The sequence below is a fragment of the Meira miltonrushii genome (genome assembly GCF_003144205.1).
Source record: "Meira miltonrushii strain MCA 3882 unplaced genomic scaffold FA14scaffold_3, whole genome shotgun sequence".
NCBI classification, from domain to species: domain Eukaryota; kingdom Fungi; phylum Basidiomycota; class Exobasidiomycetes; order Exobasidiales; family Brachybasidiaceae; genus Meira; species Meira miltonrushii.
Window position 1 is genome coordinate 1,506,904 of NW_020289945.1, and position 14,727 is coordinate 1,521,630.

The following is a 14,727-nucleotide window of genomic DNA, read 5'->3' on the forward strand; positions in this document are numbered from 1 at the left end:
TTGTGATGATATGAAGGGGTTGAGAAAGTTGTTCCATAGAACCGCTGTATATATATATATTCATGCATGGCGTATATGATCAAGCATGCAAAAAATGATGGTCCAAAATTAGAACGGACACTTTCTCACATTTTCGTGCAGTAAATCAGTGTAGTGTCAACTGTCCGGTAAATCGGATTTGATCCTTCGGAGGTAAGGTTTGCATGCATACTCTAATGTGCGAAAGCGAGTCGGACGAAATCCTACACAAGCGCCGCGCCGCGCTAAAGGATTAGCTCGTCGCTCGACGTCCGACAGCCTGCCGATCTGTGTGAACAACAAAAACGTCATTTAGAGTCATCATCGCCAAGATGGATTCAGCCCTCGGAACTTTTCCCTTCTTATCACCTTTTTCATGAGTACGTCACCCTTTCGTCATAAGTATTTTTATCAACAAATTCGAGCTCAGAGAAGATGTCCGTGATCACTCTAGATGCATGCTTACAGCACATAAAAGCTATGACGATGAATCGAAATAAATGATATTCGAATAGGTAGATATGTGTACTTTCAAGACATAAGATTAACAAATCAAAGCATTAAGCAAACAATTAATCAGAATTCTCCCTGTTTCAGGAAAAGAAAACAATGTCAGCAAGCAAGGCTACACGATTTCGTGGCATACTTCATACTCACATAGAAACTCGACTTCTTCAGACGATTCTGGATAGGAGGGTACTGTAAACGTTAGAAAAACCATCAAGCAATTTAGCATGAGTAGAAAAGAGATTTAGAAAGAAGATGAGGAGGAGAAAAAGATGGTAAGCATGACAAGGAGACGGATGGGGATGCAGCTTGTGTGACAAAACACAAAGAAGCAACAATGGGCGAGATTGTTTGATACAATCCTCGCTAATATACCCTTGCGGGATATGGGTCAGATTGAGAAATGAGGTAAACAGATTACTCACCTTGTATGGGGCAGATTTACGTAATTGTTCTTTCTTTGCTGGCTCGTATGCAGGTCTGGCAGCTGTGTTGGCGAATTGATAACGAGCTTTGCGTACCAGATAGTCTTCTGTGCTCTCGCCTGGAGCCTGGATCACCTTTCCAGTCTTCTCATCAAATCCTGAACTCTTTGACAAATTGGGGTTGGCTTTAGCGTATTCGGCAGCGGCTGCCTTGGCCTGGGCATGGGCGGTCAAACGGTCTTTGTATCCTTCATCGGTCTCTCCGGGCACCCGTCTTGGTATGTCATGGTCTAGCTCGCCAGCAGCACTTGCTCCGGCAGCCTTCAATTCACCATGCTTAGGCTTCTCAGCAGCCACGGCGTCACTTTTGACAACATGTTCACCTTCTGGCGTTTTGAACACATGCTCGGTTGCACGCCATCCTTCCTTACGTCCATAACCGTGGTCGACGTGAGAGTCGTATGCATGTTGAGGTGCGACTGGGCTATCCTCCTTGGGCACTTGAGCTTCGTAAGGGGAGACGTATTTCTCGCCTTTCTTTGCAGCTTCTGCCTTTCTGCGTGCATCTTCTTCTGCTGAGGGCATTCCTTCTGCCGCTCTCTCACGACGTTCTTCCTCTGCTTCAATCTTATCGTGATGTGCAAAATGTTCGATATCTTCTTTGTGGGTATATGCTTCTTCTTTTTGTGATTCGGGTGTATTGTGATATACTTGTTCGTGGTGGACGAAATACTCAGATTCTTCATCGTAATGATGACCCAAGACGTTGTGACCGAACTCCTCAAAAGTAGGCAAGCCATCGGCTCCGGCGCTTTCGAATTCACGCAATGTGATCTGTCCGTCGTTATCTTGGTCCAATCTACGCAAAACTTCCTTTACAATCTTGTTTGCCTTTTCGTCGTGAACTTCATATTTTTGTGAATGCTTTACAGATGTGCTGTGATGAACACCATAGATTGCCTCAATCTCTGATCGATCCAAGACACCGTCTCTGTTCAAATCGTGCAAAGCGAAGAAGCTTCCCAAATCAAATGCTCCGATATGATGCTCAGAGGCCATGTGTCTTTGAATGTAAGATTCCTGTCCTGGCCTATGAGGTGCTTCATTTGCAATCTCTGCAGGAGGAATATTCTCATCTCCTAAATGAGCATGAATGGTTGTTGCACTGCCCAGCAATGCCACAGCCAACACAAGACTCGAAGATGAATGCATTGTGGTGTTGAGATAAATATATCAAAATGTCACTTTTGAGGTGATGGTGAAGATCAACAATACCGTAAAGTACACTAATGCGTCGACAGTACAACACAATGGGGAAATTGCTTAAGATACACTGCGAAAGTGCCTCGAATTATGGGCGCTTCTGAACCGCTCTATCCGCCGTGTGAGTGCAAAAAGGGTGAAATGCACTAGAAGTTATTAATAAATAGGCGCTATTCTGTCAACGATGGCTTTTGGCACTGGCAACACACGTGATCAGCTAGCATGCCCATGCACACCCAATCGGAATTTCCACCGCGCGCCTTTTGTGGCAGGCAGGACGTGTTTGCTGCACTCTTACTGGCTGGCGGTAGTGTTGCCTACATTAATTATCAACTGCTTCCAAGCGTGCAACAATACGGCATTCATTCAAGGTAGATCACCATCATCTTAAACGTCTGGATCACAACAAAGCAGCAGGATGGTGCAAGCAATTGCATTGGCATCACGTACAGGATGCGGTAAAAGTGTAAACTTGCGATCTGCTAAAGCATCTTCCTCGTTCCTAAAAATCCAATCACATCAATTGCACGATTTAACAATCAAGAGGAAGACTGGTTTGCCAATCCAACGTGCCGGTCCATTCGGAGGAGGTCGTTCATCCGTTTCAGGTCATGTCGCTACAGTTTTCGGATGCACAGGATTCTTGGGAAGGTATTTGGTCAACAAATTAGCCCAAAAGGGAACACAAGTTGTCGTACCTTATCGTGATGAAGATGAAAAGAGACATTTGAAACCTATGGGAGATTTGGGTCAAATTGTACCAATGGAATGGGATTTGCGAAACGATGAACAAATTGCTGAATGCATGCGTCACTCAGATGTTGTATACAATCTTGTCGGAAGGAATTACGATACAAAGAACTTTAAGTTCCAGGATGTAAACGTCACTGGAGCTGGACGTCTAGCTGCCATTGCAGAGATGTTGGGAGTTTCACGTTTCATTCACGTTTCTCACTTGAACGCAGATGTCAACTCTCCCAGCACCTTCTTACGTACAAAGGCAGAGGGAGAAGAAGCTGTCAAGCGTGCATTCGAAGGAGCAACTATTGTCCGACCTGGTCATCTATTCGGTCATGAAGACAGATTTTTGAACCAAATGGCAAGCTATCCCCTTCTATGGCACGTCAATCACATGAAGACTAAGATGCGACCTGTTCACTCGATCGATGTGGCACAAGCATTGGAGGTCATGTGCGATGCTGATAACACTTCTATGGGTCAAACATTCAGCTTAGCAGGGCCAAAAACATACACCATTGCTCAAATGCTACAATTGGTGGAAGCATTAACATACAACAAGATTATCCGTCATGGATTGAATGTACCCAAGTTCGCTCTCAAAACTGCTACAAAAGTTGCTGATTTGGCATGGTGGCCTATGTTCAGTCCTGATGAGGTTGAACAAAGATACCATGATGACAAAGCTGATGAGCCTGGCACTTTAGGATTTGCTGATTTGGGTATTGAGCCTGATACGTTGGAGGAAAGAGCGATCCTTTACTTGCGCAGATACCGTAGCAATTTGTACTTTGAACAACCTGTGGAAGGATCTGGTATGAAGCTCAAGAAGCAGAGATACCATGTTGTTGATTAAGAGGGATTATATATAATACAATGCATCACATATACGTTCCTTAATGAGAAAAGTTGAAGATTAGATTAAATAAGCAGAATGGTAAAGAGAGCATAATAATAAAGCGTACCAACCATTAAAAGGGCGAAGGGCAGGGAGGGGTGCACTCCCCACTTTCCTTATTTTAGCTTAATTTTTTCTAAGCGGATTTTCATAGGAAGAAAAAACGAATTAAAGTTCCCGTAGTGCTTGTGTAGGGTTGATGTACCCTACAGATTGGAGATCTACTAAAACAGAAGATTCTCAGAAGCAATACTACTGTTAAAAGTCGGTTAAGTATCACGACCGATGAAATGATATCCGCATTTCAAATATACTTGAAAGCTCTTTCTCTTATGCAGGTCGGATGAAGTGCATTTGATCTATTCAAGATGCATATACTTGTATACATGAAACGGCAAATTTGTCTACTTGACTACCATGTTATTTTGACCATCATAAACAGCATAGCTCCCCGCTGCATCCATCGGCAAAAGTTCTGGCGTGATGGCGAGCACCGAAGTGGATCGATCAATCACAGGATCCAATCATGGCGTATCTAAGACTACTCAGAATGCGTCGGAAAAGGTTGATTTCGAAAAAGCAGATCAAACAGAAGCCGTCGTCACCACAATGACAGATGATGAAAGCCACAAAAGAGCAATGGAAATGGGATTGGATATCGAATTTGAACGAAAATTACTGCTGGTCAATCATGAAATTCGAAAGATGGGTTTCGGAAAATTTCAATGGGCCATCACAATTTTGTGTGGAACAGGATGGGCCGTTGATAATATCATCTTTCAATCTTTGAGTATGTCTTTACCGCAGATCAAGCTGGAATTTCAATCTTCAACGCCGGTTCAGTTTATGACATTTTCACTTTATGTTGGTCTTTTGTTCGGTGCAGTGATTTGGGGTATCGGAAGTGACGTGATCGGAAGAAGACTGTCCTGGTTGCTCACGCTATTGATCGGAAGTGTGTTCATGACTGCTGTAGGAGGCGCACCTTCCTTTGCCGCAACGGGTGTCTTGCTCGCTTTTGCTGGTATTGGAATTGGTGGTTCACTTCCAGTAGACGGAGCTTTGTTGATCGAATTTTTACCCGGTGCAAAACAATGGGTTTTGACTTTGCTATCCTTCTTTTGGTCTTTGGGCTATCTGTTTGCCGGCTTATGCGGTTGGGCATTGATTTCGAATTTCCGATGCGCAGATGATCCTTGTCCAAAAGAGAGCAATATGGGCTGGAGATATTTATTTTTCACCACCGGAGGATTTTCTTGCTTTTTGTGGATCTTGCGATTCTTCATTTATCCCGTACCTGAATCACCAAAATGGCTTCTTGGAAGGGGAAGGTATGAAGAAGTGATTGAAGCGTTGGACTTTATCGCAAAGCAAAATAAAACGGTCAACACACTAACCGTAGAACATCTTTTGGCCGTTTCCGAAGGACCACAGTCGACCGCACTATCTTCAAATTTCGGCATAGAGACGGTGACAAGTACGCATGATGCCGAAAAGGGAGCCAAAGAATTCGGCAATACCCCGCAATCCTCTTTGCCTGTGGTTGTAAAAGAAAGATCGCTTCGTCCAAAAGAAGGAGAGAAAAGATTACCAAAATGTTCCCCAAGCATTTGGAGAAGATTGATGCCGATCAGCCTCGATGATTTGTCAGAGGTTCGCAGGAATTTGAAGCAATATGACAAACAACATATGAAATTATTATTTGCAACTCCACGAATGGCCAGAAATACAATTCTGATTATGTTTTGTTGGTCTTGCATTGGATTGGCTTATCCTCTTTACAACGCTTTTATTGCAATCTACATTGCCGAATCTGGTGGTAATCAAGGCGTGACAACACAATCGGAGCAATACAGACAATTGGTCATCTTTGCCGTTTTGGGTATTCCTGGTTCCTTGCTTGCAACTTTGGCAGTGGAATTACCCAGATTAGGAAGACGTGGAGCGATGGCCTTTTTTACCTGTTTGACAGGATGTTGCTTGTTTGGTTTCACAACTGCAAAGACGCCCAATCAAGTATTAGCATGGAATTGCGGAATCAGTCTTTGTCAAAATGCAATGTATGCAATCTTGTACGCGATGACGTACGAATGTTTCCCTTCTTTATGTAGAGGAGCAGGAGATGGATTAGCGATGAGCGTTCAAAGAGTGTTTGGTATTTTACCAACATTCATTGCTGCTTATGGAGCTTCTAAACCAACTACGCCAGTCTTTGTTTCTGCAAGTTTGTTCATCGTTGCTTCTTTTTCTATGCTCTTTTTGCCATTTGAAACTCGTGGCTTGGAGCCATTGTAAGTGTTGGGACTGTTGCTTTTTATTTGCATCATTATGTACTTTAGCCATCATTATCATTATGATTTATCCCATTTATCTTCCGATATAGTTATGGTTGTAGCTAGCGCCTGCTCTACCTTACCTTGTTCCTTGCTTGGCGTTTTTAAACGGGCGTGGGGCGTAGGCGGGCTTTTCTTTTTTTGTTTAGCAATCGCGCTGCGCACGGCCACAATTAAGCAACACTTTGAAAGTGCATCCGCCTAAACTAATCATTGTAATACTGAGCGTAGGTTGCGAGATTAAGCTCTAAGGACAACGCAAGCGCCGCTTACGGACAAAGTATGTGTAAAGAAGCAAGCATTCACGAAGCATCACTTTGGAAAATAACTATCATCATCATCACCACCTACATCAACCACACACACGAACAAGAAGAAGTTGGTCACATTCGTCTGGTCCAGCTTTTGTAGTTGATAGCATCATCAACCTCGATCAAAATATACAGCAATGTCTCGTGCTCCACCTGCAAAGACATCCCAAGATCTCCTTTCGGTTTCCTTCAATCAAGATGGCAGTTGTTTGAGCGTTGGAACACGAAAAGGATATTCTATAGCCAATGTGGAACCGTTTGGAAAGGTGTACAGCAAATCTGACGGGCCTTGCAGTATTGTGGAGATGCTGTTCTGTACAAGTCTGGTAGCCGTTGTTGGAACGGCGGACAGTCAACCAAGTAGCAGTCCAAGAAAACTCAAAATCGTAAACACAAAACGTCAATCAACAATTTGCGAACTAGTATTCCCCACAGCCGTACTCGGAGTCAAATTAAACAGAAGAAGGTTGGTTGTCGTATTGGAAGAAGAGATTTATATTTATGATATTTCCAATATGAAACTTCTGCACACCATCGAAACAAGTCCAAATCCTCAAGCGATTTGCGCTCTTTCGCCTTCTTCAGAACCTTGCTATTTGGCTTATCCATCGCCTGTTCCGTCACCAAAATCGCCATTCTCCGCTGGATCTAACCAGACATCACCTGGCGACGTTCTCATTTTCGATCTACTCACTCTGAGCGTAACAAATATCATTCAAGCACACAAGACACCGATTTCTAGCTTACAGCTCAACTCTACCGGTACAATGCTCGCCACTTCATCTGATAAAGGCACTGTGATAAGGGTATTTAGCGTTCCCAGTGCACAGAAATTATTTCAATTCAGAAGAGGTAGCTATCAGGCAAGAATTTACTCAATGGCATTCAATGCTGTCAGTAGCTTATTGGCCGTTTCAAGTGATAGCGAAACCGTTCATATCTTCAAGCTAACACAGCCTGGAGCCAATAATGCAATACAGGGCGGAGGAATTGGAGATAGAAGTTCGATGGGATCTCCTGGCTTGAGCAGTGCAGATGGCTCGGATTCGGGCAGTATAACGGGAAACGGAAGGAATGGCGGAGGCTTTGAAGCATTCATTGATGATCGCAAACGAGCAGGCGGGCTGAGCGGATCGATCAGACGAAAATCAATGGCATTTGGAAGGAATATCAGTGGATCCGTTGGGGGATATCTACCGCACACTCTTGCAGAAATGTGGGAACCTTCAAGAGATTTCGCATTCTTCAAGTTGCCCACAAATGGCGTCTCTTCTGTCGTTGCGATCAGTAATACAACGCCTCAAATCATGTGTGCAACGTCAGAAGGGCTATTCTACTGCTACAACATCGATCTAGAAGTTGGAGGAGAGTGCACTTTGATGAAACAGTATTCTCTACTGGATGGCGACGACTCTGGTAACGGTCAGGATACTCGCTCCGACTAAATCGCTTCCAGCATACTGTATGTGCATATTCCGATACCCTCATTGATGTTGCCATACCTTTTGTGCAAAACCCAAAATCATTTTCGTCCATCAAATTGTAAACACATATTCACTCATTTAATTCAAATGGTATATAAACGGCTTGATGAAGGAAAGTCATGGTGACGATTCGGCTTTCTATATGATGCTCAGTCATAAATGAAGAATGGAGAGAGAGAAAGAGGCGACTAAAAGAAACAGAGGAGAAAACTATATACAATCTTGTGTCAATCTTCATTTGTGCAAATCAAGTTGCGTTACGACCTTGATTTTGAACTCGATTTGTGAGCAAACGCCATAATACGCCTCCCGAATGGTTAGGAGATTGTGCATTTTGGCTCACGCTTGTGCTTCTCTCACGATTGAGATGAGGAGATGGGTGAAGAACTGTAGGAGAGGCTCTACCGTCAAGGATGTACCTTGGCATCGAACTCAACGAATTGTTCGGTGAATGTGCTTCGCTATGCATCATTGGAGAAACCGGCATTCCATGCATGGCCATCGTCTGTAGGTCCATCATACGTTCTTGTTGTGTTTGATGGGAATGTGCAGAGCCAGAATCAGGATTGATCATATTATCCGGATGATGCTCGAAATGCTTCGGCGAAACCACAATGCTCGTTCGATTACCTTGATTGGAGGTGACCGAATTTGTGCGACTTAAAGTGAACGTCTTGACTTTTGACATCTTGTGCCTCAAAGAAGTGCCTCTTTGTTTATCGTGATCATTACCCAAGGAGACTGCGAGTGCACCCATTCCCGCATCTGGCTCGCTCGTACGTCTCATTCCACTTCCAGACTGGCCAAAAGATGGCAACGCACCTGAAGCAGTACTTGGACGATTAAGCGATGCCAACTTTTTCGCAGAGGTCGATGAAGATGGCGGATAGTTGGCTTTCGATTTTTGATCATCGACCCTTCTCGTCTGATTGACAGGGGAGTATGCCAAGTCGGCACCAGTGACACCTTGCATTTGCGCTTGATTTGCAGTTTGTTGCCACCACAATGCTTGAGAAGCGGATGGGATGCTCGAAACGAACATACTTGTCGGATCGTTTTGATCTCTCATTAAAATTTCTGAGCTCTTTTGCGCCATGTCATTTGCTGGATCAGCATACATTTGGTTGTCAGAAAGTCCATTCTGGCGTTGAGACATTGTGGAAAAGACTCCGCTCGATTGTCTAGGACCTGCCATACTGCTGGTACATCTATTTGCATGCGCCGGGCTAACGATTTGATCTTGTTTCACGGCCATCCCCATTTGCATATTTGAGGCAACGGATTGCTTACGTCTCGAAGAAAAGAGATTCAGCTTTGACAGACTCAATTGACGTTTGTGCTTCTTTTGATTGGGATTTTCAACAGTGATGATCGTTTTGCTCATTCGATGTTGCACTTGATGAGGTTGTGGCGACATGTAACGCTGAGATGCATTGGAAATTGTATCTTGATCACAGTAATGTTGCAATGCGGCTCGTGTCTCACGTACCATCATTGCCAGTGTTCTTGCCAATTCGTCCATTTCTGCCAATTTCGCGAAAATTTGCTCGGAATTCAATTCTCTCAAATTATTTGCGGTAATTGCGTTCTCTTGTTGCAATAGCGTTGATTGACGGAATTCTTGAATTTGCTGTTCCATTTTTGACAAATCAGACATTCGAGTTTGCAATGAGGCACGATCGGAAACCATTGCCTGTGCATCAATATTGGCGAAAAGCGCGCTTTGTGGCAATAGGACCGAGGGACTTCGTGGTGAGACCTCACCGTTTGAGTGAATTCTCTTTTCCGACATTGGTGAATGCGCATCATTCATCTTACTCTTATCGATGCTAAGCACGCTTTCGTTAAGCTTTTTGACAGCTTGATCGAATTCTTGCTTGGTATACGACTTTGCGTAGGAAGTGTGTGTTGGTGTTGCCATCTCGAAACTCGTACCGTGAATGATGATGGATGAATCGCCAACTTTCGGAGAATCTTGTTGGCTATGACGTCGTTCGGAAGATGATGTCCCTTTATTCACAGCAGTCTTTCGACTGGAAGATGGAGGATAAGGGCTTTTCTTCATGGTTGATGATGTGGGTTTGCTTGGAGTGCTTTCGTTGCCATCACTCGCCGAACGAGTACGGCTGCCTGCTTTTGGAGGTGGCGTCTGCCAAATCAATTCTCTAAACACTGAACCAGAGCTAGATGTGCCTTGTTGGTGTTGCTGTTGTTGCAAGATAAGATTGGCATCGGTGACGTCATCGTCAGAAGCAAGATCCTGACCGAATGAACTTGCCGTCAAATCAGCCATTCCACTCGTGTTCCGTATATCTTCGCTATCTGATTCGTCAAGAATGATGCGGACCTGTTCACGACGGTTATCTTTTTTAGGAACACACGGCGGTGTAAACTCTTGTGCAGACATGTGATTCAAACCAGTGCTGGTCAAAGATACGTCAGGAGATTGTCTGGACCCATTCTCTCTTGCGCGATCTGGCGTAAGAAGTACACTTGCATTGCTTTGTTTGAATTTGATTGAGGATGAACTATGCGCTTGTCCGTTTTGATCCTTGCGCGGTGTTCTGACGTTGAAATCAGCTTCCAGCATACTGTCCTCATTTGCAGGATCCAAAACAAGTGATTCAGTCATATTGCTGTCTCGACATTCTTTTCTCAACTCTTCACGCAAAGAAGCGTCTATATCACCAAGATCATCGGAGAAGTCCTCTCGAAAAAAAGAATGATGTAAAGCTTCTCCTGTGAAAATACGCTTCTCTGGTTCTGGCGTCAACATTCTCTTGCATAATTTCTCCAACGACTTGGGGATCGACCAAGTGCCAACCCATTCGGGATTGATCGTTCGTCTGTAGTATTCGTCCAGCTGTTCTTTGGTAAGAAATTGTTCATCATCTTGCTCGAAAGGTGTACGACCGGTGGCAATCTCGAAAAACGTCACACCCAAAGCCCAAATGTCAGATAGTCGCTCATCATGACGATCACCTCTGCTTCGTTCAGGACTGAGGTATTCTGGTGTACCCCAAGTTTGCGTACTTTGAAAGTTTGTTTTTGCATCGTGCAACGTGGCAAAGCCAAAATCTACCAAGATAGGACGACCACGAACAGTATCATCGGTCAAGTCTACCAACAGATTGGCAACTTTGATATCGCAATGAGTTACTTTTCGCTCGTGCAGCCAATTGATAGAAGAAAGCAGCTGTTTGAAATAACCATTCGGTCCAGCATAGAGTGAAACTGGTAAAGCCACATTCATTGCTTGACGATAATAATCCATTGCCACCAAGGCATAAGATGGAGTAATAATAAACTCTTTGAAATGTACCAAGTTTGGATGACCAGGCTTGCCGCAAGAGCGTAAGACTTTGTATTCGTTCCAAAGTGCTTTGACACGAGCATTGGAAGGAGGGGTACCATGACGATGAACAAGTTTGATAGCGTATTCTTTATCAGCAACCAAGTTGACAGCATCCTGTTTCGCTGTCACGCGCCAACAGCTCCCCCAATTACCGAATCCGACCTCTTTGATGAAATTGTATCTTTCGGCCAGCTGTTCATCTGACCAAGAAAAGATCCCATTATTTTCATTCTCTGTACTCGTTTTCTCGTCTTCCTTCTTTGGGCTAGGACGGGCTAGTACTTGACGAATGTTGATCAATTGACCTGTTGATGAGTCTTTTTGTTCTTTTGGTGGCTCTTTCATTGCTCTGCTTAGTACTGGAGGCGTTTCAAGGCCTTTTTTCCAATTGTGACTTCCATGTGAGCCAGAAAAGGAACGATGATTTGAAGAAGTGATGTCTAATGATTTAAGTTGTTTGCTCCCTACCCTCTCCATTTTTGATTATACTCTGCTTTTGATTGCTGTTTGTGCTTTGGTATGCTGAACGATGCTCACATTCGAAGTTTTGACCTTGTTCGTTCTTTCTGTATGATGAACTCACGATGATTGTTGTGAAATGAAAATATGCAGGTACCTTTTTCTTTCGAAAAGGTACAGCAAGGCACCTGTTTTACCGAACGAAGAAAGTCCTACGGAAAGTGGAATGCGTTCAATTGCGCAATTATCCTGCTTTGCATTCGTTCTGCAGCAATCTTTGATTCATGCAATTCACTTTTATGCGCGCACTTGCAAAAGATAAGAGTTGTAAAGTGTGAGAGAAGTGATAAAGAAAGGTTAGTCAACAAAGGGAAAGAAAGCAGATTGAGTTGACCCGATGGATGATTGAGCAATGCTTTGTTTGCCCTTTTGATGAAAGTGCGCAAGTGGGGCTGTAATATTGTGTGTGTGTGCGCGTAACGTTATTGTCCGAAATGTTGATTTTATTTTCCTTCTTTTTCTTTTTTTGATGAAAGCACAACGCCATCTCCGCTCCATTTAGTATTTAAGCGGCTTAATTGGCCTGTGCAATCTACGAATTTGATGTGATTGTCAACACGCATACAACTTGCATCATGAGAGAGGTCCTCCGTTCCTTAGCCGATTCGCTTTTTGTTCAAGAGCGGCGGTTTGAATGCAAAAGAGACAATGATGGTAAGAAGAAACAAAAGGTTGACTATGGTTATAGGCATATCTGTCACGAATGCTTATTTTGCTTTCTATAAAAAGAACTTCATACGGGAGATTTAAAGCCTTTTTCTTTTTCCCAGATTGTGATCTCACTGTACAACCGCACCAACTTACGCCGAAAAGACGGTTACCGTGGATAGAGGAATGCGGGCCGTGAAATATATTTCATCCATAGAAACCAACGGCAAACAAAGCGGCAAGCCGTGTCTATGCGCTTCAGTAGTGTGAGTTAAATCTTGTCAGAGGTCAAATCAAGGTCATACCTGCACCTGACCATCTATCCTCATTGGTGTTAGAATCTGTAACTTAATAATATGCTTTCAATCTTATAATCGCTCGTCTATTCCTCTGTTAGTCTTCAAGATCAGCTCTGCTTTCCTTTCAATCTAAGAAGACTGTAAGTAAGGAAGAATGTCTGCTCGTAGCCACCGAAGACTTCACACAACCCAGCGTGCATCATTCGAATGTATGCTCTGTTAATCACAAGCTACAGGCGATTCGATGAAAGGGAATGTATAGTGTTAGCATGAACGCAAACCCATTAAAATCAGCTTAAAGAAATAAAATATTCCCCATCTCATCGTCAAAGGCGCTTATTGATGCCAAGCATGAATGGATGACGATGGAGTTACGGAGCAGAAGAGAATCGATCAGGAGGAGCAAGCGCTTTTAAGGCTGTGGAATTGGATCAGAGTGTTAAAGTGCCTTTTTTTCTTAGCGCGTGCTTCTTCTAGTCCATTGTTATTCAATTTGGGCGCACGCCCTTCCCTTAGTTGATTGATTGCTTAACGTGTGTACGCACGCACGCACGCACAACAACAACATACACGCACACATACTCTTCCTCGTCTTTAAATATTAATTATCCGATCGCCGGGCAACGACAAGATATCATTCTACTCTTACGACCTCATCCTGCTTCTCAGAACGATTTACGATATTGGGCTCAAATTCAGCTTTACGCTCGCTGGCAGCCCTGATCATCACTCACGCGCGTGATAGGAGTACCTAATCAACAAGAGAAAAGATGACATCGAGATCAGCAACAAATGCAGCAGGCGCAAACGACATATTTGATGAAAAGCCAGGCGAGAGTAGTACACAAATCGGATTGGGAGAAGATGCATCACAGCATGCAGAAAATACACTAGAACAACGTGATCCCGGACTAGATGAAGACGAAGAAGAAGAAGAGGAAGATGAAGCTATGGGAGGAAGAGGAGGCGAAGCAGGAATGCTAGGTGAAGAATTCGCATCACAACAACTCGAACACGATATATACGAATCAGAATCGCCCTCGGAAAGCGGAACAGATTCGTTGACTTGGATCAGTTGGTTTTGCTCTTTGCCTGGACATGAATATTTTGCTGAAGTGAGCGAAGATTTTATCGAAGACGATTTCAATCTGACAGGCTTAAATGCGCTAGTACCATTCTACAAAGAAGCATTGGAAATGATCTTGGACGTTGAACCACAAGAAGATAGTCTAAAGATACCCGATGTTTCCATTGTTGAATCAAGCGCAGAACTTCTTTACGGCCTCATTCATCAGCGGTATATTCTTACCCGGCAAGGATTGCAGCAAATGGCAGACAAGTATGAGCGCGGTCACTTTGGTTTCTGCCCTCGTGTGTTCTGTCATTCTCATCCTGTCTTACCTTGTGGTCGATCGGATCTACCCGGGTTGGATACTGTCAAACTATTCTGTGCAAATTGCGTCGACAATTACTCCCCACCATCGAGTCGGTTTCATGGAGTCGACGGGGCATTCTTCGGAACAACATTCCCTCATCTTCTCTTTCAAACCTATCGAGAGCTAGCCCCTTCACCAATCGCACCAGCAGGAACCAATTCTGCGTCCTTAAATACTCAAACGCAACAACAAGGATCCATATCTCAACGTAGCAATGGGGTTGTGCAAAGTGGAAAAGGAGATGCAGGAGCAGACGGAAATGCGACAAACGAATCATCCGGCAATGCTGGAACGACGACTGCCGTTGCAACATCTGCTTCTACACTAACTCCCGAAGTGCTCGGTCAAAGGAATCCACAAGCACGTTTGTATACCCCAAGAATTTATGGTTTCAGAGTGAGCGAATATGCGAAAAGTGGACCAAGGATGCGTTGGATGCGTATGCGACCGGAAAGTTTTGATGAATTGGATAGATGTATTGTCAGGACGGAAT

General features: G+C 43.9%; 6 protein-coding genes across 6 annotated transcripts; 4 read left to right on the forward strand and 2 right to left on the reverse strand.

Annotated features, from left to right (window-relative positions):
* Positions 1 to 520: 520 nt before the first annotated feature.
* On the reverse strand, positions 521 to 2,207 carry FA14DRAFT_173530 (uncharacterized protein). Its single transcript, XM_025500488.1, has 2 exons — positions 676 to 2,207; positions 521 to 606 (listed from the first exon to the last, which is right to left on the reverse strand). Exon 1 carries the CDS (start codon positions 2,160 to 2,162, stop codon positions 693 to 695), a length of 1,470 nt encoding a protein of 489 aa, XP_025354078.1. The 5' UTR covers positions 2,163 to 2,207; the 3' UTR covers positions 521 to 606; positions 676 to 692.
* Positions 2,208 to 2,419: 212 nt separating this feature from the next.
* Positions 2,420 to 3,813, forward strand: FA14DRAFT_161459 (putative NADH2 dehydrogenase 40K chain). Its single transcript, XM_025499132.1, has one exon. It carries the CDS (start codon positions 2,632 to 2,634, stop codon positions 3,805 to 3,807), a length of 1,176 nt encoding a protein of 391 aa, XP_025354079.1. The 5' UTR covers positions 2,420 to 2,631; the 3' UTR covers positions 3,808 to 3,813.
* Positions 3,814 to 4,488: 675 nt separating this feature from the next.
* On the forward strand, positions 4,489 to 6,144 carry FA14DRAFT_124679 (MFS general substrate transporter; the record flags this gene model as incomplete). The annotated part of the gene is made up of 2 exons (XM_025496657.1): positions 4,489 to 5,265; positions 5,347 to 6,144. 2 exons carry the CDS (start codon positions 4,489 to 4,491, stop codon positions 6,142 to 6,144), a joined length of 1,575 nt encoding a protein of 524 aa, XP_025354080.1.
* Positions 6,145 to 6,454: 310 nt separating this feature from the next.
* FA14DRAFT_65229 (WD40 repeat-like protein) lies at positions 6,455 to 8,081 on the forward strand. The gene has a single exon (XM_025502642.1). The coding sequence runs from the start codon at positions 6,631 to 6,633 to the stop codon at positions 7,936 to 7,938; it is 1,308 nt and encodes a 435-aa protein (XP_025354081.1). The 5' UTR covers positions 6,455 to 6,630; the 3' UTR covers positions 7,939 to 8,081.
* Positions 8,082 to 8,224: 143 nt separating this feature from the next.
* Positions 8,225 to 11,809, reverse strand: FA14DRAFT_180415 (uncharacterized protein; the record flags this gene model as incomplete). Its single annotated transcript, XM_025501005.1, has 1 exon — positions 8,225 to 11,809. The coding sequence occupies one exon, from the start codon at positions 11,807 to 11,809 to the stop codon at positions 8,225 to 8,227; it is 3,585 nt and encodes a 1,194-aa protein (XP_025354082.1).
* Positions 11,810 to 13,808: 1,999 nt separating this feature from the next.
* On the forward strand, positions 13,809 to 14,708 carry FA14DRAFT_104144 (uncharacterized protein; the record flags this gene model as incomplete). Its single annotated transcript, XM_025495701.1, has 1 exon — positions 13,809 to 14,708. A coding segment is annotated over one exon (900 nt), but the record flags the coding sequence as incomplete, so codon positions are not given.
* Between the last annotated feature and the right edge of the window lie 19 nt (positions 14,709 to 14,727).